Source organism: Myxine glutinosa, chromosome 4, assembly GCF_964187855.1.
Source record: "Myxine glutinosa chromosome 4, kmMyxGlut1.1, whole genome shotgun sequence".
Classification (NCBI taxonomy): Eukaryota; Metazoa; Chordata; class Myxini; order Myxiniformes; family Myxinidae; genus Myxine; species Myxine glutinosa.
Genome location: NC_136264.1, coordinates 164,397,583 through 164,421,564, shown reverse-complemented (window position 1 = coordinate 164,421,564; position 23,982 = coordinate 164,397,583). Strand labels below are relative to the sequence as shown.

Sequence of the window (23,982 nt, the reverse complement as noted above, 5' to 3'; positions counted from 1 at the left end):
TATGTCACATATAATATGTGTATAATCACATTTCAATATGTGTGTATCTAAAATGTATAATATGTGTATGATCACATATCAATATTGGTGGATGTAATGTGCATAATATGTCACGTATAATGTGTATGATTACATATCAATGTGTGTGTATATAATCAAACTATAATTCACCAAATGTCCGTCCGTTCGTTGAAAGGTACCGCAAAAACGGCTGAACCGATTGCAACGATATTTTGGGTGGGTAATCCTGGGATCCCCTGGAGTAACAACAACAAACAACAGGCATTTTAAGGCCATTTTCCCTACAAGAGCGGGGGTTAGCCTTGCGGTCCCCACGACAATCTTCTCCATTTTGCCCTATTTTCCGCATCTCCCCTTGTTAACCCCCATGCCCCCATTTCTTCTTCGACCATCTTTAGCCAAGTCTTTCTCGGTCTTCCCCGTCCTCTACTTCCTTCTACATTCATTTCCATCACTCTTCTCAACCAGTCACTTTCATCCTTCCTCAACACATGACCAAACCATCTCAACCTGTTCCTCTTCACAGCATCAATCACAGGCTCTATTCCCATCATCTTTCGCATTTCATCATTTGTCTTCCTCTCTCTCAACGATACTCCACACATCCACAGAACCATTCGCATTTCCACCCTTTCCAGCCTTCGTTGCTTCTCTACGTTCATTACCCATGTCTCGCTCCCATAAATCATAACACTTCTCACACATGCAGCATACACCTTTCCCTTCAGCTTCAACGACACTCCCCTCCTCGTCAGCACGCCACTTAGTTCCCGAAACTTCTTCCATGCACATCTCAATCTAGCAACCGTTGCCGAGTCTGATCCACCTTCTCCATTCAGCATGTCTCATAGGTAACAAAATGTTTTCACACCTTCCAGCTTCACGCCGTCTCCAAGATCCAACTCAACATTTCCTCCATCTGCAGCTCCCTCTGTGCACACCTTACACTTGAATGTAGCTGCCACACTGTCCGTCTGTCTGTCTGTCTCTCTGTCTCTCTGTCTGTCCGTCCGTCCGTTCGAAGATACCGCAAAAACGGCTGAACCGATCGCAACTATATTTTGGGTGGGTAATCCTGGGATCCCCTGGAGTAAAATATGCTTTATTGTTTTTCCAATTTCAGCTTTGGCCTCCAGCATTTTCAGGTTTGGACTCCCGCATAACGTTATTTTCCCGGGTACCACACAAACGGCTGCACCGTTCAGCTGCACCGATTGGACTCGGTGACCTCGGACAAAGACCTTTTATAAGGACATGGGTTGAATCCCTGCTTGAGAGAATGCCAACCACCTCCCCGCCATCACGGTCGTCTCTCCAACTCACAATCCCACGAGATATGCGGAAAGGACGACCCAAAACCAATTATCTTCTTTTCGATTCGTATATAAACATCATTAAAAGTAAATAATGATCTCGGCCAAACTTCAAATGACGTGGGTTTAATCTCTACATGAGAGAATTCCACATAGCTATTTGGGTGGTGTATAAGCTAACAGATCGCTGCCTCCATCGATCTTGCCAAGGCCGTAACACCTATCAGCTCAAAATCCTTTTAACTGTTGACTTGGTAGTTTTTACAATGAAGGAAACATTAACAACGTTGTTAAAAGTTTATTTTGTGATCAATTTGTGATTGGAGTTATGTTGTTTGGAATGAAAAAAGAGATATCGAGTTCAAGTGAATGACGACATGCCGTGATGGTTTCTACTTTCTAAACGTGAACTTCGCGGATCGCCATATGCAGATTCGCCACGGTCTCACGATCGATGTTTCTATCTGTGAATGTACCCGTTTGTTTGCGCACGGGTACGTTTTTCATGGAAGTCCTTCACGAACTTGCTGTCCATGTCTGACCTGTGACTGCAGGTGCTACAGGAATGAGGAATTTCTTGGTTTTATGCTTTAGCATTCGCCGTATCTGCATTGCCTGTTTGCTTCTGGCCTCCCACCCGTGCGTAGCACGGGTATCTCACTAGTATGTATAATATGTTCCATATAATATGTGTATGATCCCATATCAATATATATGTATGTAATATGCAGAACTAGTATGGATCGGCTCGCTTTGCTCACCTCACGACACATCGCCACAGAGGCACGGGCTTGTTTAAACTGAGGATAATGATCTGACTGAACTTGAGTTGTTGTGTTGTCATGATTTACACAAATCATTATACAAACTTTTTTGTACAAATTTATTTGTAGTATTGGTGATATTATTTCTTTGTAATTTATTTGCAATCAAAAAAGGTCCAAGTGGTGTAAAGCTCTAAATGGTCAAGGGTCCAAGCTGTCTAATCGGTCTCTAAGGGGTCTAAATGGTGTTAAGGTCTAAGCAGTCCAAATATATCGAATCACAGCCAATCGATAATGTCAATCCCTCAATTGTCGTCGCAGCACCAATCTGTTATCCATGTCATGTGAGCACAATGCACTGTGACGTAATTATTTATCACTTCATAATCGGAATTGGCCCACCAATCAGCAGTTTATTATTAATTTTTAATCGGTTAGAGTCAAAAAAATTTAAACTAGAGTGGCACCCGATAGTGATCATACATCCGCCAGGCTGAACAGTTTACGTTTTGTATCCGACTGATAGGCCAGATCTTTCTGTCTTCTACCAACTCCTCTCTGGCCTTGCCCCCCCAGCTCTCTCTGGGCTCTGTCCCGCAAATATTCCTACAGGTCGCACAAGATCTGCCTGCAACCCTCTTATGGTTAAACTGCCAAAATCAAGACTCTCTGCTCACCTTTACTCCTTCATTCCTCTTTTCTCCTGCCTCTGGAACAAACTCCCTCACTCTCTTCAATCCCACTCCACCCTCCAGGTCTTTAAAACAGCTGTTCACCACCATCTCTTATCTTCCCCCATCCAAAACCTTGATCTTTTCTACCCCCGCTAATTTCACCCCAATTCCACTTTTTTGAAATACCAACTTCTGTCCTGGAAGTCCTTGGTGTCCTTGTGTTTTATACTTCTCCCACCCCCCCCCCCCCCTTCCCACGCCTCCTCCCCCCAAGCCCTCTCCCTCCCACACGTCTCTCTGCTCTCAAATGTTGTGTTTGTGTGCTTCCCCTTCTCTCCCCATCTTGTCTTCCGCTCCCTCTTTTTATATATTTTGTTTGACTGGTTGATTTGTTTGTGAAGTAAATGTTAGCTCTCTCACGAGCCTCGATTAAGTATACAAAAAAAAAAAAAAAAAAAAAATCTGGATTCTGACCTGATCCAAAATCTGATCAGCTTGTTCTCGTCACCTAACTAACTCATCCATCAAGTTTTGTCCGAATAGGTCCACAATCTTTTGAGATATCGTGCGATATATTGGTTTAGCCCAATCACTCAATGGTGAAGAATTACTGAAGAAAATTCTCTGATCGAGATCTGGATCCGGGTCTTCACCAAAATCTAATCATTTCATCCGTGTCACATACCCAACCTCTCCACCAAATGTCGTCCAAATCCGTCCACAACTTTTCGAGATAAGCTGTTCACAGATAGACAAGCAAACAAACAAACAAACAAACAAACAAACAAACGAAAAATCAGTCACAGACCGAGGACTTGCCGGAATGTGCTTTTTTTTTTTGATTTGACAACCACTCCCCACCATCACGGTCGTCTCTCCAATGAACAATCCCATGAGATATGCGGAAAGGACGACCCAAAACCAATTATCTTTTTTTAATTTGCTTTTGTTCAGGCTTTTGTGTTAAAACAAATATGGCGGCCGAACCACGTGGCCGATGACGTCATCATTATTTGTTTTCTAAACTAATTTATTCATAGATTATGCGCAATAAATTTAATCTTGACCGGATGAAGTTTTGTACTTGTCAAATCATGACGTCATAATGGAGGCACCTATGACATCATCATTAACATATTTTATTCCCCATGGAGAGTGCTTTACAATGAGCCATGTCTCAATTTTTTATATTCAGCACTTTCGGAGATATAGAGGTGCAATTTTTTTCGGTTTTTCCAAGATGGCGGCCGAACCACGTGACCAATGATGTAATCATTATTTGTTTTCTAAACTAATTTATTCCTAGATTATGCCCAAGAAATTTCATCTTGATCGGGTGAAGTTTTGTACTTGTCGAAATATGACGTCATCATGGAGGAACCTCTGACATCATTAACATATTTTATTCCCCATGCAGAGTTCTTTACAATGAGCCATGTCTCAATTTTTTTCTATTCAGCACTTTCGGAGATATAGGGGTGCAAAGGTTTTCGTTTTTTCCAAGAGGGCGGCCGAACCACGTGACCGATGACGTCATCATTATTATTTTTTTCTCCACCAGTTTATGGCGCTCAAGAAATTGCATCTTGATTGGATGAAGTTTTGTACTTGTCGAATTATGACGTCATAATGGAGGCCTTGGGCGGAGAGAGTTAAAATTGGACACAGTTTATTCCAGGGCAAGACAAATATGTGTGTTAAGTTTGGCGATTTTACGTGCAACGGTGTAGACGTAGTACTACAGACAGACAAACAGACAAACGAACTGATCAACATACTTGCGGGAATCTTTTCCGGCAAGTAACAAGAAAACGTTGTGCTGAGCACGATACTTGCAAGATTTATCTCCCACCCCACCAAAAAAAAGGTTGCCATGGATACACCATATTGTCCATTTCATTAAGATTAAAATTGACGCTCTTAATCAAAGGTCAGGTCAATCTGATTAAAATTGATTATTTTTTAGATGAGAATTGATGCTTTTTAAAAGTTTGACCTCAAGATGACCTTTGACCTTTTACCTCAACATCAAAAGGCTTCTTTGTTGTAACTACTTCCACAACTTGGTAAAGTTTCATGATGATCGGTTTCTAATTATGACCTGTAGGCGATTGGCAAACAGACAGACAAACACAGGATAACAAAGTCGACCGACCAATATACGTGAAAAATCTTAGACTTTGCAAGTAACAAACAGCCAAACAGACAGGGGTGAAAACATAATCTCCATCCACCTTCGATGATGGAGGTAATCAGCCCAGCACTAACATAAATATAAATTGCTGTGTAAAAGTTTTTAAGCACATTCACGAGTTACAATGTATGGATGTTGTGAAAAACAATAATTTACTCATCAATCAAGCCCTCCACTAGTGTTTAATATTCTATTACAACAACATTGACTGTTAATAATGTAGCTTAGTTTGGGTTAGAGTAAACCAAGCTTATCATTTAGCAGACTTTAATTCATATTCATCAGAATCTTCAAAAAACTGTGATGACAACTTTATATAAACTATACCATACATGAGAAGCTAATATAAAGTGTTGTAGCAACGAATCAATCACAATTAGAACAATAAAGAACAATCAGAGATTGTAGACCCTCACCAGGATGTGTTTTAGTGTTTTTTTTTTAGGGCTTTTGTGTTCAAACAAAGATGACGGCGGAACCACGTGACCGATGACGTAATCATTATTTCTTTTTCTCCACCAATTTTTACCTAGATGACGTTCAGGAAATTTCATCTTGATCGGATGAAGTTTTGTTCTTGTCGAATTATGACATCATCATCAACATATTTGATTCCCCATGGAGGGTTCTTTACAATGAGCCATGTCTCAATTTTTCCTATGTAGCGCTTTCGGAGATATGGAGGTGCAAAGTTTTTCGGTTTTGCCAAGATGGCGCCCTACCACGTGACCTATGACATCATAATTATCATTAAAATATTCTGCAGGTGGAGGTGCACCTATGGTGAAAATTTCCTGTCAATCGGACCAACGGTTGCAGAGAAAATCATATTTATTCTGTGCGGACAAACAAACAAATAGACAAACAAATAAACAGACAAATAAATGCAATAACCTCTCATCTGGCAGGGGTAATAACACATGTGCCAACATTAATGGTTATGTTCAGTTAAATACTGCATGTGAAATGTGATCCTTTTCCTTGGGTTGAGGGGGGGGGGGGGGAGATGGCGGTGGGATGTGGGGTGAGATGGAAGGTAGGTTAGTGAGGGGGGAGGGGCAGAATACTGTCCGTCCACCTTTGAAATGTCAATAGATGAATTCAACATTGCTGCATGCCTGGAACGTATGACATCAAGACGTACTTTGCCAAAAAGTAGAGTACAGTACGAGCTATGACATTTTAAATGGGGGGCTATAGTGTACGTGGGCTGACAGGGTGGCCTAGAGTTACTCACACTCACCTCGAAGCTATCTAGCCTGGGTTCGAATCCCGACCCAGCTATAAACTGTCAGCTTGGTGTTTCACAGGCAGGTTGATTCACCAATGTGTGTGTCGTCCCTTGGATGGATGTAAAACTGCTGGTCCCGTCTATCAGCATGGGTTGGTGGACGTTAAAGATCCCATGGTGTCCTTCGCAAAGAGTAGGCGAGTATCGTCGGCACAATGGCCAAATTCCAAATTCCTGCCCCAACTAGGTGAATGTCAGGCCTGGCCAGGCCGGTTCGTGAACGACAAGGTGGGATAATAGTGGCCGTTAAAGAGCAACAACAACAACAGGTGTACGAGTATGAGCTATGGTGCTGACCTTCTATACTTTTTCCGAATATTAATCTTTTGATCTCAAAGCTAAAGTTCTCTATATAGCAATAATAACAAGAAAGAGCAATAATTAGAGATTGCAAACACTCGCCAGGATGTATTTTCACAGGTTTTTAAGGCTTTAGTGTTAAAACAAATATGGCGGCCGAACCACGTGACCGATGACGTCATCATTGCTTTTTTGTAAACTAATTTATTCCTCGATTATGCTCAAGAAATTTCATCTTGATCAATGAGTTTTGAACTTGTCGAATTATGACGTCATAATGGAGGCACCTATGACATCATCATTAACATATTTTATTCCCCGTGGAGATATATTCCGGTTCCTCGGGCGAGTGAAGCGTACTTCGAGCTCTCCACGGCATCGAAGTTTAAGTGTTTTCCCATTCTTGTCTTTGTCAAATTTCCACTGGTTATTTTGCTGTGTACGTGTTATTGTGTGTTTCTGGTTGGTATTGGTTTGTAATTCGTACAAACTTGTGTGTAGTTAATCGTTTTCTGGGTCGTACCTTGTGCGCGGCCTGGTAACTTGGGGCTTCCCTCCCCCCGTCGGTGTTTTGTCGATTTGGGTTCTTTCCTTCGCTGTATTGCTTGTTTCTTTTATTATATTTTCTCCCCCTCACCTCACCTCCCTAGACAAAGAATTCTATGTTGATTCTTTCTCTCCTCCCGGACACGTTTGTTCGCTCTCCTCCTCGTCTCAACTTGTGCCCCGCCCCCTGTATCTCGTTTTTCTTCCGCCTCTGCTCCTTTCTCAAATCCACGTTCTCGCTTGGAGACTTTTCCCAGATTGTTTTTCATGGTTTTCATGGTTCTGTTTGGATATTGTTGGAATATGTTTAAACCGCAGCCGTGATGCTGACGCCGCCCCCCCCCCCACCCCCGAATTTCCATGTTTTAAACGTTTCCCAGTGTGTACACTGGTCAGAATAGGTACACCGTATCCCTGCGTGTCGGAAGAGACGACTAAGAGGGTTGGCGTCAGGAAGGGCATCCGGCCATAAAAACATTGCCTCAAAAAGAGAACCATGACAATTACAACTACATATGGGCAGGGTGCAGCCCGAAGTGGAGATCGGTTTCTGAGGTTTGGGACATGGAATGTAGGGACAATGGCAGGGAGATCAGGAGAAGTGGTGGAAGTATTGGTCAGAAGAAGAGTGGACATATGTTGTGTGCAAGAGACGAGATGGAAGGGAAGTGGTGTGAGAATGGTGAAGGGTAGGCAGGGACAGAAATACAAGTTTGTGTGGCAAGGGTGCCCGGAGGGCGTGAATGGTGTTGGTGTCCTGTTTTCTGAGGAGTTTGTAGACAGTGTGGTGAGTGTGACTAGAGTGAATGATAGGTTGATGATGGTGAAAATGATGATTGGAAAGCTCTTTGTGAACGTCATCTCGGGATATGCTCCACAGGTTGGTCGAAGCAATGAAGAGAAGGACAAGTTCTGGTGTGCGATAGAGAACCTGATGGAAAACGTGAAAGATGAGGAAGTTGTTGTGGTGGGAGGAGACCTGAATGGACATGTGGGAACGAGTATGGATGGTTTTGAGGGAGTTCATGGGGGTTACGGATATGGTGTGAGAAATGGAGAAGGTGAAAGGATTTTGGAGTTTGCTGATGGAGCTGATTTGTTGATTTGTAATACTCAGTTCCAGAAAGAGGATAATAAGCTTGTGACATCCACGTCAGGTGGGTCGACGACAACCGTTGACTACCTGATGGTGTGTAGGCGAGATAGGGGGCACCTCCGGGACACAGAGGTGATCCCGGGGGGAGGAGGCTGTTTCACAGCACCACTTGGTTGTCTGCGACATAAGGGTGAAAGGTGCGAGGAGAGCTCGGCGGGTGAAGTACCAACCAAGAATGAAGGTGTGCAGGTTGAAAGAGGTGACAGTAAGGGAGGCATTAAAAGAGAGGCTGAGTAGGGTAGAGGATGATGTGGTTGAGCTTGAAAGTGGTTGGATGTCAATGAAAGCTAGTCTGTTGGAAGCCGTTGGTGAGGTATGTGGATGGACAAAAGGACCACCGAGGCACTCGGAAACATGGTGGTGGGATGATGAAGTTGGAAAGAGGATTGACGAGAAGAGGAAGAAGTTCAAGGAGTGGCAGAAGGCGAAGGGTACGGGAGCAGAAACAGCAAAGCATGAAAGTTATAAGGCAGCCAGGAAGGCTGCAAAGAAAGAGGTAGCAAAGGCGCAGGAGGCATGTAGGAAAATGTTCGGAGAACGCTTGGATTCGGAAGAGGGTCAGAAAGCAGTATTCAGGATTGCAAGGCACATAGCGAAGGAGAGGTGTGATGTGATGGGGGTGAGTTGCTTGAAGGATGAAGTGGGACAAATCGTTGTCGACCCAGATGGAATTAAAGGAAGATGGAAAAGATATATGGAAATGCTGTTGAATGCAGAGAATGAATGGGATGGCAACATAGAGAGTAACCCAGTTTTAGGACCGGCAGAGACGATAACTGAGAAGGAAGTTGAGGAAGCGATAAAAGCAATGAAGAGTGGAAAAGCGGGAGGGCCGACGGGAGTTGTGGGAGATATGTTGAAGGCAGCAGGAAGTTGGGGTGTGAAGAGAATGACAGAGATCTGTAATCTGGTGGTGAAAGAAGGCCGCATTCCAGTGGACTGGGAACTGAGTACCCTCGTCCCTCTATACAAGGGGAAAGGTGACCCTCTGGAGTGTGGCTCGTACCGAGCGATAATGTTATTGGAGCATGGAATGAAGGTATTGGAAAGGGTGTTGGAGAGGAGGATAAGGAAGAAAGTGAAGATCGACGAAATGCAGTTTGGATTTATGCCAGGAAGAGGAACGACAGATGCGCTTTTCATTGTGAGGCAGTTGCAGGAGAAGTACATGGAGAAGAGGAAGAAGTTGTTTTTTGGGTTTGTTGATCTGGAGAAAGCATTCGATAGGGTTCCACGCAAAGTATTGACATGGGCATTGAGGAAGTTAGGAGTGGAGGAATGGTTGATCAGAGTAGTGATGGCAATGTACAAAAGAGCACGCACAGCTGTAAGGACGAAGGATGGGAACAGTGGTGAGTTTGAGGTGAAGGTGGGAGTGCATCAGGGGTCGGTACTAAGTCCACTACTATTTGTAGCTGTGATGGAGGTGCTGGCTCAGAATGTAAAGGAGGGTTTACCGTGGGAGTTGTTGTATGCAGATGATCTGGTGTTGATTGCGGAAAGTATGGATGGACTGAAGGAAATGATGAACAAGCAGAAGGAATGTATGGAGACAAAAGGTCTGAAGGTGAATATCGGAAAGACGAAGGTGATGGCAAGTGTTAAAGCATGTGGTGAGGTGGAAAGAACTGGGAAGTGGCCATGTGCTGTGTGCAGGAAGGGTGTCGGAGTGAACTCCATTCAATGTACAATGTGCGCTGAGTGGGTTCATCAAAAATGTAGTGGTCTGAGATGGTCATTTACCAGTGTGGCAGCTACATTCAAATGTAAGGTGTGCACAGAGGGAGCTGCAGATGGAGGAAATGTTGAGTTGGATCTTGGAGACGGTGTGAAGCTGGAAGGTGTGAAAACATTTTGCTACCTCGGAGACATGCTGAATGAAGAAGGTGGATCAGACTCGGCAACGGTTGCTCGAGTGAGATGTGCATGGAAGAAGTTTCGGGAACTGAGTGGCGTGCTGATGAGGAGGAGAGTGTCGCTGAAGCTGAAGGGAAAGGTGTATGCTGCATGTGTGAGAAGTGTTATGATTTATGGGAGCGAGACATGGGTGATGAACGTAGAGCAGCAACGAAGGCTGGAAAGGGTGGAAATGCGAATGGTTCGATGGATGTGTGGAGTATCGTTGAGAGAGAGGAAGACAAATGATGAATTGCGAAAGATGATGGGAATATTGCCTGTGATTGATGCTGTGAAGAGGAACAGGTAGAGATGGTTTGGTCATGTGTTGAGGAAGGATGAAAGTGACTGGTTGAGAAGAGTGATGGAAATTAATGTAGAAGGAAGTAGAGGACGGGGCAGACCGAGAAAGACTTGGCTAAAGACGGTGGAAGAAGAAATGCGGGCAAGGGGGTTAACAAGGAGAGATGCAGAAAATAGGGCAAAATGGAGAAGATCGTCATGGGGACCGCAAGGCTAACCCCCGCTCTAGCAGGGAAAATGGCCTTAAAATGCATGTTGTATTCCCCATGGAGAGTTCTTTACAATGAGCCATGTCTCATTTTTTTCTATGCAGCGCTTTCAGAGATAGAGGTGCAAATGTTTTCAGGTTTTCCAAGATGCCAGACGAACCACGTGACCGATGACGTCATCATTATTATTTTTTTCTCTACAAATTTATGCCGACATGACGCTCAAGCAATTTCATCTTGATCGGATGAAGTTTTGTACTTGTCGAATTATGCATCATAATGGAGGCACCTATGACATCTTCATTAACATATTTTATTCCCCATGGAGAGTTCTTTAGAATGAGCCATGTCTCAATTTTTTTCTATTTAGCGCTTTCGGAGATATGGAGATGCAAAGATTTTCGGTGTTTCCAAGATGGCGACCGAACCACGTGATCTATGACATCATAATTATCATAAAAAATTATACAGGTGGAGTTGCACCCATGGTGAAACTTTCCTGTCAATCGGACCAACAGTTGCAGAGAAAATCATATTTATTCTGTGCGGACAAACAAACCGACAGACAAACAAACACAGACAGACAAACAAACAGACAAACAAACGGACTCAAATGCAATACCCTCTCCTCAGGAGAGGGTAAATACGGCGGCACTCAGTAGAGAGCATACCTCCACCTGGTTGGCCATGTCGCTCAATGGTGAAGAATCACTTAATAAATTCTACTAGCTGGATCCGGATCCAGATCTTCACCAAAAATTGAATCGATTCTTCCTTGTCACACACACAACCTGTCCAACAAGTTTCGTCCAATTCCATCCATAACATTTTGAGATGGTATGTATCGTTTTTGGCCCTATCTCCCAATGGTGAAGAATCACTTAAAAAATTAAATAACTCTCATATCCGAATCCGTATTTAGATCTTCACCAAAATCGAATGATTTCGTCCGTGTCAGACATCCAACCGGGCCACCAATTTTTGTCAAAATCCGTCCACAACGTTTTGAGATATATTGTTCACAAACAAACAAACGGACAGACAGACACGGGTGAAAACATAACCTCCATCCACCTTTGGTGGCGGAGGTAACAAATTGGACTTCACCGTCCCAATATTTATGGAGGGCACTGTATATCATACACACAAAAACATACCAACATATAGGAAAGTATTGGGCCAAAAACGTTCCCGAGTTGCCCCCACAATAATTTGGGAATAATTGGGGGTGTTAATGACGTAGTAGTAGATATGTATGCGGATGCGGACACGCGCATGTACATGTACACACACACAGACACCAGATTGTATCGAGGTCTCAAAATAATATTTACTATACGAATGACTAAGTTTGTTTAAGCCGAAGACTTAGGAAGCAATCGATGAGAAGCTGTTTCAAAAATCAACTTGAGTGATGAGCCGGAGCATGAACGGCCACAGTGGGATGCCAAGATGGAGCAGCCATCATGGTTAGTGTGATTGACGATTCAGGCTTGTGCATATGTAATAATTATAACAAATAAATTACAAATAAACTTCACTTCTGGTTCAGGGAAAGAGCGAGAAGCCATAAAAGGGCTGGAAGTGTTTCGCAAAACAAGCAATAAACATTCACCATCTTTGGTATCATTGAGAGCCAAGCACTTGTATTTTGAAGAAGAAAACAAACCACCTGTGTGAGACTTTGCACATCGAGGATAACTGGTTAGATTCCAGCAACACCTCATTATTGTCCGGTGAGATTTGATACCCACATATTTGTGGTTGATCTGGATGCATGAAAGCACCATATACAGTCACGTGAAAAAGTAAGTACACCCCATGTAAACTTTTGACTTTTTGAACATATTTCAACATACAGCTATTTGATCTTCATTTCAACAACATTGATAGATAAAGGTGATATAATATAACAAATATCATGAAACATTTACATAGGGTAGTCCATTGTATAATTTAAATAAACATAAATGCAAATTTCGCATGTGGAAAAAGTAAGTACACCCTCAGCTCATCGGTGGTATTGCCCCCTTTGGCAGAAACAACCTCAAGTAGGCATTTCTTATAACTGTCTACCAGTCTCTGACATCGACTGGGAGAAATTTTTGCCCACTCCTCCATGCAGAATTCTTTCAGCTGTGCGATGTTTGAGGGGTTTCTTGCATGCACAGCTTATTTCAAATGCCCCCACAACATCTCGATGGGATTTAGATCCGGGCTTTGACTTGGCCATTCCAGAACCCTCCATTTCTTTCTTTTCAGCCATTCCTTGGTGGATTTATTGGTATGTTTAGGGTCATTGTCATGTTGCAAGGTGCACCTTCGGTTGAGCTTCAACTTTCCGACAGATGGCCTCACATTATCCTCAAGCACCCTCTGGTACAATGAAGAATTCATAGTGGATTCTATGATGGTGAGCTGCCCAGGCCAAAATGCATCAAAGCTGCCCCAAACCATAATATTTCCACCACCATGCTTTACAGTTGGTATCAGGTTCTTGTGGTCAAATGCTGTCTTTGGTTTTCGCCAAACATGTCTTCTGGTACTGTGGCCAAATAGCTCTACCTTTGACTCATCTGTCCAGAGCACATTGTTCCAGAAGTGCTGGTCTTTGCCGAGGTGTTCATTGGCAAACTTTAGTCTTGCCCTGTTGTTCTTTCTGGACAGCAAAGGTTTCCTCCTGGCACACCTCCCATGTAGATCAAATTTGTGCAGCCTCTTTCTAATGGTAAACTCGTGCACTTTGATATCAACAGTGGCAAGAGCTACCTGTGGGTCGCGTGATGACATTCTGGGGTTCTTAGAGACTTCTTTCAGCATCTTGCGGTCTGCTCTCAGGCTGAACTTGCTGGGGCGGCCTGGCCTGAACAAGTTGGCAGTTGATTGGAATCTTCTCTACTTGTCGATGATCTTCCGTACAGTCGAATGATTGATTTCAAATTGTTTGGAGATCTTTTTAAATCCCTTCCCAGACTCGTAGGCATCTATAACCTTCTTGCTGAAGGCCTTAGAGAGCTCTTTTGATCTAGGCATGGTGACACCGCACACTTCAACAACAAAGAGCAAACCAAACTAAATGTCTGAGGTTTAAATAAGACAGGTTCCTCCAAGATACTCTCTAATGATGTTCTAATCATTTGCACCTGAGCTGGTGCACCTGATTCTAATTTTAGGTATTTGAAGTCGTGATAAATGTAGGGGTGTACTTACTTTTTCACATGCGAAATTTGCATTTATGTTTATTTAAATTATACAATGGACTACAAAATGCAAATGTTTCATTATATTTGTTATATTATATCACCTTTATCTATCAATATTGTTGAAATGAAGATCAAATAGCTGTATGTTGAAATATGTTGAAAAAGTCAAAACTTTACATGGGGTGTACTTACTTTTTCACATGACTGTATTTGAACGTAACAGTCATCACAATGAGGAAGACGTCACACACCGCTCTAGAAATGCTTAATTTATATTGTGAGCGACAGTGGTAAAAATGGCTATATTATCATGTTATCCTGCATTTATTCCACACCACATTTTCTGTCTTTGGCCTCGTCCTTGCCGGTTCTGTTTCTTCGAGGTTACACGCGGCATTAAAACACGGTTTTATTATTTTTTCCTGCAGGCAGATCCGCTGCTTGGTCGTTTGTTTGGTCCCGATCTGGAGAAGATTTGCTAGTTTGGTGCCAGATCTGGGGCGCAGACGATAGTTTGTCCCTCGACCTGCGGATTGGTCTGTATAGTTTGTTCCTGGATCCAGAGTTGCTAGTTGGTCCCGGATTCACGGCTTCATTGCTAGTTTGGTGCCACATTTGAGACGCAGGCGATAGTTTGTTCCACGATCTGCGGATTGGTCACTGCAGTTTGTTCCTGGATCCAGAGTTGCTAGTTGGTCCCGGATTCAGGGCTTCATTGCGAGTTTGGTGCCAGATCTGAGACGCAGGCGATAGTTTGTTCCACGATCTGCGGATTGGTCACTGCAGTTTGTTCCTGGAGCCAGAGTTGCTAGTTTGTCCCAGATTCAGGGCTTCATTGCTAGTTTGGTGCCAGATCTGAGACGCAGGCGATAGTTTGTTCCACGATCTGCAGATTGGTCACTGGAGTTTGTTCCTGAATCCAGAGTTGCTAGTTGGTCCCGGATTCAGGGCTTCATTGCTAGTTTGGTGCCAGATCTGGGACGCAGGCGATAGTTTGTTCCTCGATCTGTGGATTTGTCACTGCAGTTTGTTCCTGGATCCAGAGTTGCTAATTCGGTCCCAGATTCAAGGCTTCATTGCTAGTTTGGTGCCAGATCTGGGATGCAGGCGATAGTTTGTTCCTCGATCTGTGGATTGGTCACTGCAGTTTGTTCCTGGATCCAGAGTTGCTAGCTGGTCCCGGATTCAGAGCTTCGTTGCTAGTTTGGTGCCAGATCTGGGGCGCAGGTGATAGTTTGTGCCTCGATCTGTGGATTGGTCAGTACCGTTTGTTCCTGGATCCAGCCTTGCTAATTCGGTCCCGGATTCAGGGCTTCGTTGCTAGTTTGGTCCTGAATACAGAGCACCAGATCCGGCCACTATTTTAACCCAGGAGGTTATTATGGACAAAGCAGTTTGAGGTTTACTGGAAACCACAATGCAAAGAATTGCACCTTCATTCCGTTTGCAATATCATTATACAGAGCGACAAAGTCTACAGCGAGTGAATCATAAGATTTAAATCAAGTTAACTGAAACAATTCACATGTCTGTTATAATAGGTAGGCAAAACTGCATCGCTGACTGGGCATCCTCCGTCGTGCAAAGTCCTTCCTTGGCACACCTGAGCTCCTCACCACATACAAGGCTTTCATCTGCAGCTCAATGGAATACTGCTCTCCCCTCTGGGCTGGTGCTCCTGTCTCACACCTAGCTCGTCTTCACGCTGTTGAAACCAAAGCGTTCAGAATCATTGGAATCTCCCGTGATGAAGCTAACTCCAAGGGCCTTTCACTCACTCACCGCAGGCAGGTTGGTGGTCTTTCCGTCTTCTACCGACTCCTCTCTGGCCTTGCCCCCCCCCCCCCCAGCTCTCTCTGGGCTCTGTCCCCCAAATATTCCTACAGGTCGCACAAGATCTGCCTGCAACCCTCTTATGGTTAAACTGCCAAAATCAAGACTCTCTGCTCACCTTCACTCCTTCATTCCTCTTTTCTTCCACCACTGGAGCAAACTCCCTCACTCTCTTCAATCCCACTCCACCCTCCAGGTCTTTAAAACAGCTGTTCACCACTATCTCTTATCTTCCCCCATCCAAAACCTTGATCTTTTCTAACCCCGCTAATTTCACCCCAAATCCACTTTTTTGAAATACCAACTTCTGTCCTGGAAGTCCTTGGTGTTGTTGTGTTTTATACTTCTCCAACCCCCCCCCCCCCCCCCACCTCCCTTCCCACGCCTCCTCCCCCCAAGCCCTATCCCTCTAGAACATCTCCCTGCTCTCAAATGTTGTGTTTGTGTGCTTCCCCTTCTCTCCTCATCTTGTCTTCCGCTCCCTCTTTTTATCTATTTTGTTTGTCTGGTTGATTTGTTTGTGAAATAAATGTTAGCTCTTTCACGAGCCTCGATTCAGTATACAAAAAACAAAACAAAAAAAACAAACCTAAAACACCAAATATTAAAATGTAAATAAATATTATCTTAATTTTCAGCCGGCATTTCTCCAACTGGACACACTAAACCATCGTTCATTGAAGTGGACAAGACTGACAATATAAATAAAGGATGATTCATCCAATGCATCAAGTAAAATCCATACAGAACAGAAATAAAATTGCTAAAAAGCAAAGACGGTATAGATTTGCAAATGGCGCACAATGTACAGTCACGTTGCAAATGCACTCCCCGAACAATAGCGCAACAGCTGTTGTTATAGTGCAACTGCATTGTTAATTACACTGCAGTATTGTGCAAAAAATATCTGGTCTCATTTGCGATTATTAATCATTTAGCGGTGTGCGAGTGCACTGTGCCGCACGAGGTGTTACATATACCGCTGTCCTCTCGTGCGCGGCTTCAGATCCCAGTACGGACAGGCTCGCATACATAAACTGCTCTCTCTCTCTCAAGAGGTCACGAGAAAGGTTTCATGACTAAAGGTGAGGAAATGCATAGCTCTCTGTGCTGTCACTGATGGCTCCGTAACCGCTCACCTTTATACTTACCCACTCCCTCCTTCCCTCTTTCTCTCCCCCAAGCCATCGTTCCACCTCCCTACCATCCTTGCACCACCCTCGGTCAGAAAAGGAATACAATTGATTTATGAATGCACGAACAATCGAAAAAAATTAGAAACAAACACTCTTTCTGATGAATAGACGTGAGACCGACAAAACTGGAGACAAATCTCTTCAGGCAGAGCAGGTGTTCGTGCAGCAAAACGTCGGGTGTTAAAGCAGCAGCATCAACACAAGCAGAGCACACGGACTCTCCCTCCCACTGGAGCGGCTTCACGAGCGCGTCTTCGGGCATCCCTGGCGCCTGCAAAAGCCGAGGCGAGATGGCAAGCCCGATAGTGCTGATCCAGGTCTGTTCGTGCCCCCAAGAAGAGCGAGTCGCAGGGTTTCGACCACCTCGTTCAGGGCCGTGGTCACAATGGGAGTGGTGAAGTTTGCATTTACCTGAAGATTCATCGGTTTGATTAGTGAGAGGTGACGAATGTGAGAGCGGGAGAGTGAAATAGAAAGAGGGAGAATACGGTTTGGTGGGAGGGTGTTAGGAAGGAGTGTGCGAGGTAGAGGAATAGAGGCAAATGGGGAGGGGGAGTGACGACAGCTTCTTGCGGAGAGCGCACGCCCTGATTGGGCAAAGACTCCAAATCCGACCCCTATATCTCCCAGTGTTGAAGCTGAACACAGCTGGAAGGGAAAAAGCAGGAGTGGGAAACAGAGGCACAAACACACGGTGAGGCAGGGACGTGGACGAGCATCCCCCGGAGCAGCCTCAGGAATGCGCAACGACTAACGCGCGAGGGTTCGGTCGAGACAGGGGAAAGCGCGCAGCCTCACACGCTCTTCCGCGTGCCTCCTCTAGCCCCCTTCCCCATCCCCCCACCGTCGTGGCCTCCCGCATCCTTATTGCCTCCTTTTTCTCTCCACCCTGTTTCCCGACACATCGGCCACGTTGGATCCGACGGCGTACTGCGAGCCTCCGGTGTACAACCCGGAGCTCTGCCCAAACATGATTGCAGCGCAGGCCAAGCTTGTGTACCAACTCAACAAGTACTACACGGAGCGCTGCCAAGCCCGCAAAGCTGCTGTGGCCAAGACCATCAGGGAAGTGTGCAAGGTCGTATCGGACGTCCTCAAGGAGGTTGAGGTACAAGAGCCACGCTTCATCAGTTCCCTTAGTGAGGTCGATGGCCGGTACGAGGGCATGGAGGTTATCTCACCAACGGAGTTTGAGGTCGTTCTTTACCTCAACCAGATGGGCGTCTTCAACTTTGTGGATGATGGCTCACTGCCAGGTTGCGCCGTGCTGAAGCTCAGCGACGGTCGCAAAAGGAGCATGTCCCTCTGGGTGGAGTTCATCACAGCCTCGGGATACCTATCGGCACGTAAGATCCGCTCACGCTTCCAGACGCTTGTAGCGCAAGCCGTGGACAAGTGCAGCTACCGTGATGTGGTCAAAATGGTAGCCGACACTAGCGAGGTGAGACTGCGCATCCGTGAGCGCTATGTTGTGCAGATCACGCCTGCGTTCAAGTGTGCAGGTATTTGGCCAAGAAGTGCTGCTCACTGGCCCCTGCCGCATATTCCCTGGCCTGGACCCAACCGCGTGGCTGAGGTCAAGGCTGAGGGCTTCAACCTGCTCTCCAAGGAGTCGTACGCATTGGCGGGAAAGCAGAGTTCGGCTGAGAGCGACGCCTGGGTGCTGCAGTTTGTGGAAGCAGAGAACCGCCTGCTTATGGGTGGCTGTCGCAAGAAGTGTCTGTCTGTGCTCAAGACCCTGCGGGACCGACATTTGGAGCTACCTGGCCAACCACTCAACAACTACCACATGAAGACGCTGCTCATGTATGAAAGTGAAAAGCACCCACGCGAATCGGACTGGGAAGAGTGTTGTCTCGGGGACCGTCTCAACGGCATCCTGTTGCAGCTTATTTCATGTCTGCAATGTCGCCGTTGTCCTCACTACTTTCTGCCCAACCTCGACCTCTTCCAGGGCAAGCCACACTCAGCTCTGGAGAATGCCGCTAAACAAACGTGGCGTCTGGCGCGGGAAATCCTCACCAACGCCAAGAGCCTAGACAAGCTCTGAGAGGTAGTGGTGGTTGTGGTGAGGTGTTTGCATAAGAAGGGGAGGGGGAGGGGGGGTAAGCAATGAGCACGATGCGGCCACAGGGTGGTGGAGTTAGGGATGGGGATTGGGCTTGAAGCTCGCCGAGGGTAGAATTGGTTGTGGAAGGGAAAGTATAGCAATGGGGTGGATGCTCATCTTGGTATTGGTGGTGAGATGTTCAGTTGAAAATACCAAAAAAAAAAAAGGAATATGGAAATTGTTCCGTACGTAAAACCACCACCAATCCACAACGGGATTGTTTTCTTGTCATCTAGGACTATACACTATTGTCTTTACATATCCAAAGTTTATAAGCAGCCAAAATGCCAAATGCTGTGCTGGCCACGAGAGCGAGGTGTGAAATGAGCAGCTTTGGTACAGAATCCCACGCTCCACCCAACACCCATTAAGCCACGTCCCACATCCCACATCCACCTACTCCCCTTCTCAGATGCCCTCCTCACACATCAACAGCGCATTCGTTCTTTCTTTCTCCGACTGCCATTTGGTGCGTTAGCATCGCGATTGTACAGTATAACGTAAAGAAAAAAAAATACTTTTATGAGTTTATAAATATTTTCGTGTTTCAAAAGTTTACATCCAAGATGTTATACCCATTGTTGTACTTTATAGTCTGTTTCCGACACACACATTCCGTGTTTGCCACTGGACGCCCCGGGTCTTGTGAAGGCTTCGATTCGCAATTTGTACTTGAATGTTAATTTAAATACTCGTCACGTTGGATATGTTTGTGGGTTTTCTGTTTAAATTAAAAAAATAAAATAAAAAATGCCACAACGGACGTGAATAAACCAAGCACTTGAGCAAGCACACTTGTAAAAAATAAAAATAAAAATCTGTTCATGCAGGTTGGGCCGGATGGCAATCACGCCTGGTGTATTTGGAGGTGTACCTGTAAATATCTCGGGATGTACACGTGAAACAATAAAGGACTATCAGACTAAGCATTCTTCATTTGGTGCCAATTTTTATCTGGGAGGGGACGTGCTACCATCATCACGAACGAGACAAAACAAGGTGGTGTGAGAAATTAACAATGTCATTTTGATAAAACGGGGATTTTTATTCAAAAAATATGCCATCCTGACGACGTCAGAAATTAATGAATGAATGCGTCCACTGAAGGATGATCAGTGAACGACGCGTTGACAAAAAACGTTTTTGTAAAACATGTTTCAAACGATCTATACTGGACTTTTCCAAATTCCTTTTACAACAATCGTGATGTTTTTAATTGTAATTGCACCATTATTGGATTAAGATTTGTAACTTCTATATTTTTCAATTGTAACTGCACCATTATTGGATTAAGATTTTGTAACTTCCATATTTTGCTCCGAATCGACTGGTTCAAACGCTCGCACATTTCGAATGAAAAATTATCCGAATTAATGCGATACACATTGTACCGTTTCTATAATCACCATGAAAAAACATGGTGTGCATTTTGTATGTTTTAATAATTAGTTTTTTTTCCTTTTCTTTTTCCAGCTTACAGTACTTTAGGTACATTTTTCTGGACATTTTTCATTAAATGGACATTTCATTTCTGGACATTAAAAATGGACATTTTTCTTAAATTCTTACAAGAAACAATAATTTAGATACTTGTTACCAAGGAATGCACAATTGCACGGCATCTCATCCTAATGCAAATTCGTCTGAATATATTTCTCAAAGAAACGACTTGAAATAGAATTCAAAAGGAAGCCTGATTGGTTTGGTTTTCCAATCATCCTGCAAACGGAGCGATGCGCTGGGGCCATTCGTGGCGGATACGGCACAGGGCGTCGAGTGTGTATACGGAAGACGATTCCCCAAGAGGTCAGAAAAGCTTTGCACTAATCCCGACCAAGCTCCGCGCAGATACGTAACGTAAATAAACAAGCAATTTGCGCGATAAATTCGCGCAATCTGAAATAACAGTGAAGGACATGGCCACCGGGACATCGACTTAATACAACGAGCCATTCGCAGAGTCCTGAGAAGAGCCGGATGGCTTGTATGAGATCATAGAAGTACAACGTAATTTTCATGCTTGATAACATCGCTTGCTTTATTATACATTGTACAGTCGGGTAAGGGTGGGGAGGGAGGATTATAAATGCTTTGTTTCATCACGATTTGTCGAGGCTTTAATAGTACACGGCGTTTTTGCGCATTACGGCGGGCATCGTTTTAACGCATTTCAAAAAGTTTCCCCAGCTTTCGCCTTTGGTGTCATTAAAATACAATGCATCACTGTTAATAATCAAATGTCGATTATTTCGAAATTCAACCGTCGAAACGCAATATGCAATACACAATACATAGTTCGCCAATTTATGTATATTACCGATGAAACCTGACTTTTGTTGTAAGAATCAGAATGACCGCAGTTTGTTACCTCCGCCACCAAAGGTGGATGGAGGGTATCTTTTCACCCCTGTCCGTTTGTCTGTTTGCCTGTCCGTTTGTGAACAAAATATCTCAAAAAGTTGTCGACGGATTCGGACGAAATTTGGCAGAGATGTAGCGTATGTGGTGACAAGGACTAAATGATTCGATTTTGGTGATTCGGATCCGGCTACTATAATTTGTGGTGACAAGGACTAAATGATTCGATTTTGGTGATTCGGATCCGGCTACTATAATTTTTTAAAATAATTCTTCACCATTGGGAGATGGGGCCAAAAACGATACATAGCAGGATATCTCAAAAAGCTATGGATGGATTTGGACGAAAATTGTTGGACAGGTTGTGTGTCTGACAAGGAAGAATCGATTAAATTTTGTTTAAGATCCGGATCCAGCTAGTAGAATCTTTTAAGTGATTTTTCACCATTGAGTGATATGGCCAACCAGGCGGATGTATGCTCTCTACTGAGTGCCGCTTCAGTTTTGTTTTCTTTTTCCATTTGACCTGCGCTTCGAAAATGTTTCGCTGGGTTAAGAAAAACAAATTACACAACGGCGTTCTTGCAAAAATAAATAAATCAGCAATATGTAATTATTGTCAAAACGTGCCCGAGATAGATGCACGGAACAAAAGAGAGACAAAGGAGATTGTAGCAATAGACAATGTTAAAGGATGCCTGGAAACCTATCTGTGCAGGCGAAGCTCAACGAAGAGAGGGGAAAACTCCGGCGCTCATCAGTGCCCGTCATTGTTGTTGACAAGCAAATCCGTAAGATAGAAAACGCTAAATATACGGATCGTGGCTGTCAGTAAACATAACACGTCTTTCCGAGCGAATTTCCTCACGCGGGCTTAGGCCCCGGCAGATATCTGCCAGACGCCTTTATCTCGTACCGGCTCTTGGCTCGGCTAGTCGAGCGTCGGAACAGTGTGCTGACGGGCTTGATGGTAGGCCTACCATTAAATACTCCCTTTTGAACATCCCAATCGGCAGCGTGCAATATGGAGCTCCTCGCACCTCATGCACGAATGTATAAACTGCCGATGAACAAAGAAGGTCTTACCCTAGGGACGCTTATGGAAGGTAGCCTAGCTCTCGACTTTGTCTCGATGTGTGTAATGCGGAAAATGGAGGTTGGTGGTGGGTGATATGTTGGGTTAGTATATGGGAAGGATATTAAAGCACGCTAGACTCTGCAATCTGGGCAGCCATGTCACGCATGCACCATGTTGGGTCTAATGTATAGTTATATATTGAAAACGCATCGGACGGTCTTTCCAGGTGAGTCGAACTCAACCATAGCTGTGGCGAAGGAGACCTGCTTGCACGTGCCAAGGAAGGCACGTCACAAAACAAGGTTCGAGCGAGTTTCGAAGAGAATTGTTAAGGACATCCCACTCTTTAAGGACCGACGTCTATAAACACCACTCACCCCCACCGCCCCAACTCCGCACTCTCCCCCTCGAACAAATACACATTATCGTGCAAACACTCAATCCGTGTCGAAGGAAAACAAAAGAAAACGAGCTTTTGGCACAGCGACAATGTTTGCTTTGAAAATGTAAACAGCGCGTGGCACTCGACGGAGCGGCAGGAAAGGCCGCGTTGAGCGTCGTTTGGTCTGAGGGTTCCGGGCCACGTCGTTCTCTTCGCGCCGATTCAAATAAAAACGCGACGTCCTTGAAACTGCACGTACGTCGTTTCGGTGCAGGCGACGGGTGCGTGGCCAGCTGCTCGGAGCCTGTGTGCGGCCCGGCCGTCGGGACACGAACAGATGCCCGGCGCGGTTCCCTGCAGCGACGCGCGCTTTCCCCCTCTGAGCCGGGGTAGCGCGGGCCGCACACAATGGGGTGCGATTTCACGGCCCCGGGGCCCGGGTGGGCCCGGGACAAACGGGTGCGACACGATTGTCTGCAGGGAACGGACAGGAGGGACTGGCAGTGCATTGGCGGGATTTGCACGCAGAGAGCAAATGCACGGTCTGTCGTGCACAAGAGACTCAAGCAGGGTAGTTTTATACATTAAGAGCAAACATAGGTGTGATGAGAGGAGAGAGGTAGTAAGGTAGATTCAAGTTGAAAAAGGCGCAAATAGATGAACGCATTGAATGCACCGCACCTCGGAAACGGCACAGCGGGCTCACTATAGTGAGCTCGGGAGAGATCGCGTTCAAAATGAACCGTAATCTGCGAAAAATAACAAACCGACAAATAATCTTTCATACCCTCATCGTTAAACAGGTCATGTAATGGTTTTTATACGTTGTAGATTATGGGGTATGAGGTATGGGGGAAGTGGGGCACGAGAGAGGGGTTAGGGGGGGGAGCAGGTGGATATTACAGTAGTTTTTACTTCTAAAGGACTTTGTACAAAGTGTTTGTATTAGCTTCTGGCTGATTTCCATGTCACAATATACAATAATAAACAGACTTGCAATGAAAGTTCAACCATTAATTTTTCAGGTTTTGCTTATGCTTTAATCGTCATTTATAGGGACATCAATGGTTGATTGGCAAAATGTATATCACTGTGTGGTGAAAATAATATTGATATTCATTATGATGATCAAATAAATAAAGTTACTGAAAATAT

General features: G+C 44.7%; 2 protein-coding genes across 3 annotated transcripts in view; one reads left to right on the top strand and one right to left on the bottom strand.

The window, feature by feature from the left end:
• LOC137425478 (lipopolysaccharide-responsive and beige-like anchor protein) overlaps positions 1–23,982 on the bottom strand; it is a 722,436-nt gene that overhangs the window by 230,652 nt on the left and 467,802 nt on the right. The gene's annotated exons all lie outside the window — the stretch shown is intronic.
• On the top strand, positions 17,474–20,074 carry LOC137425477 (protein mab-21-like 2). Its single transcript, XM_068113964.2, has one exon. The coding sequence runs from the start codon at positions 17,870–17,872 to the stop codon at positions 18,947–18,949; it is 1,080 nt and encodes a 359-aa protein (XP_067970065.1). The 5' UTR covers positions 17,474–17,869; the 3' UTR covers positions 18,950–20,074.

What these genes read in the sequence shown, in the direction of transcription:
- LOC137425477 (XM_068113964.2), top strand. Translation starts at nt 17,870, where the DNA reads ATGATTGCAGCGCAGGCCAAGCTTGTGTACCAACTCAACAAGTACTAC.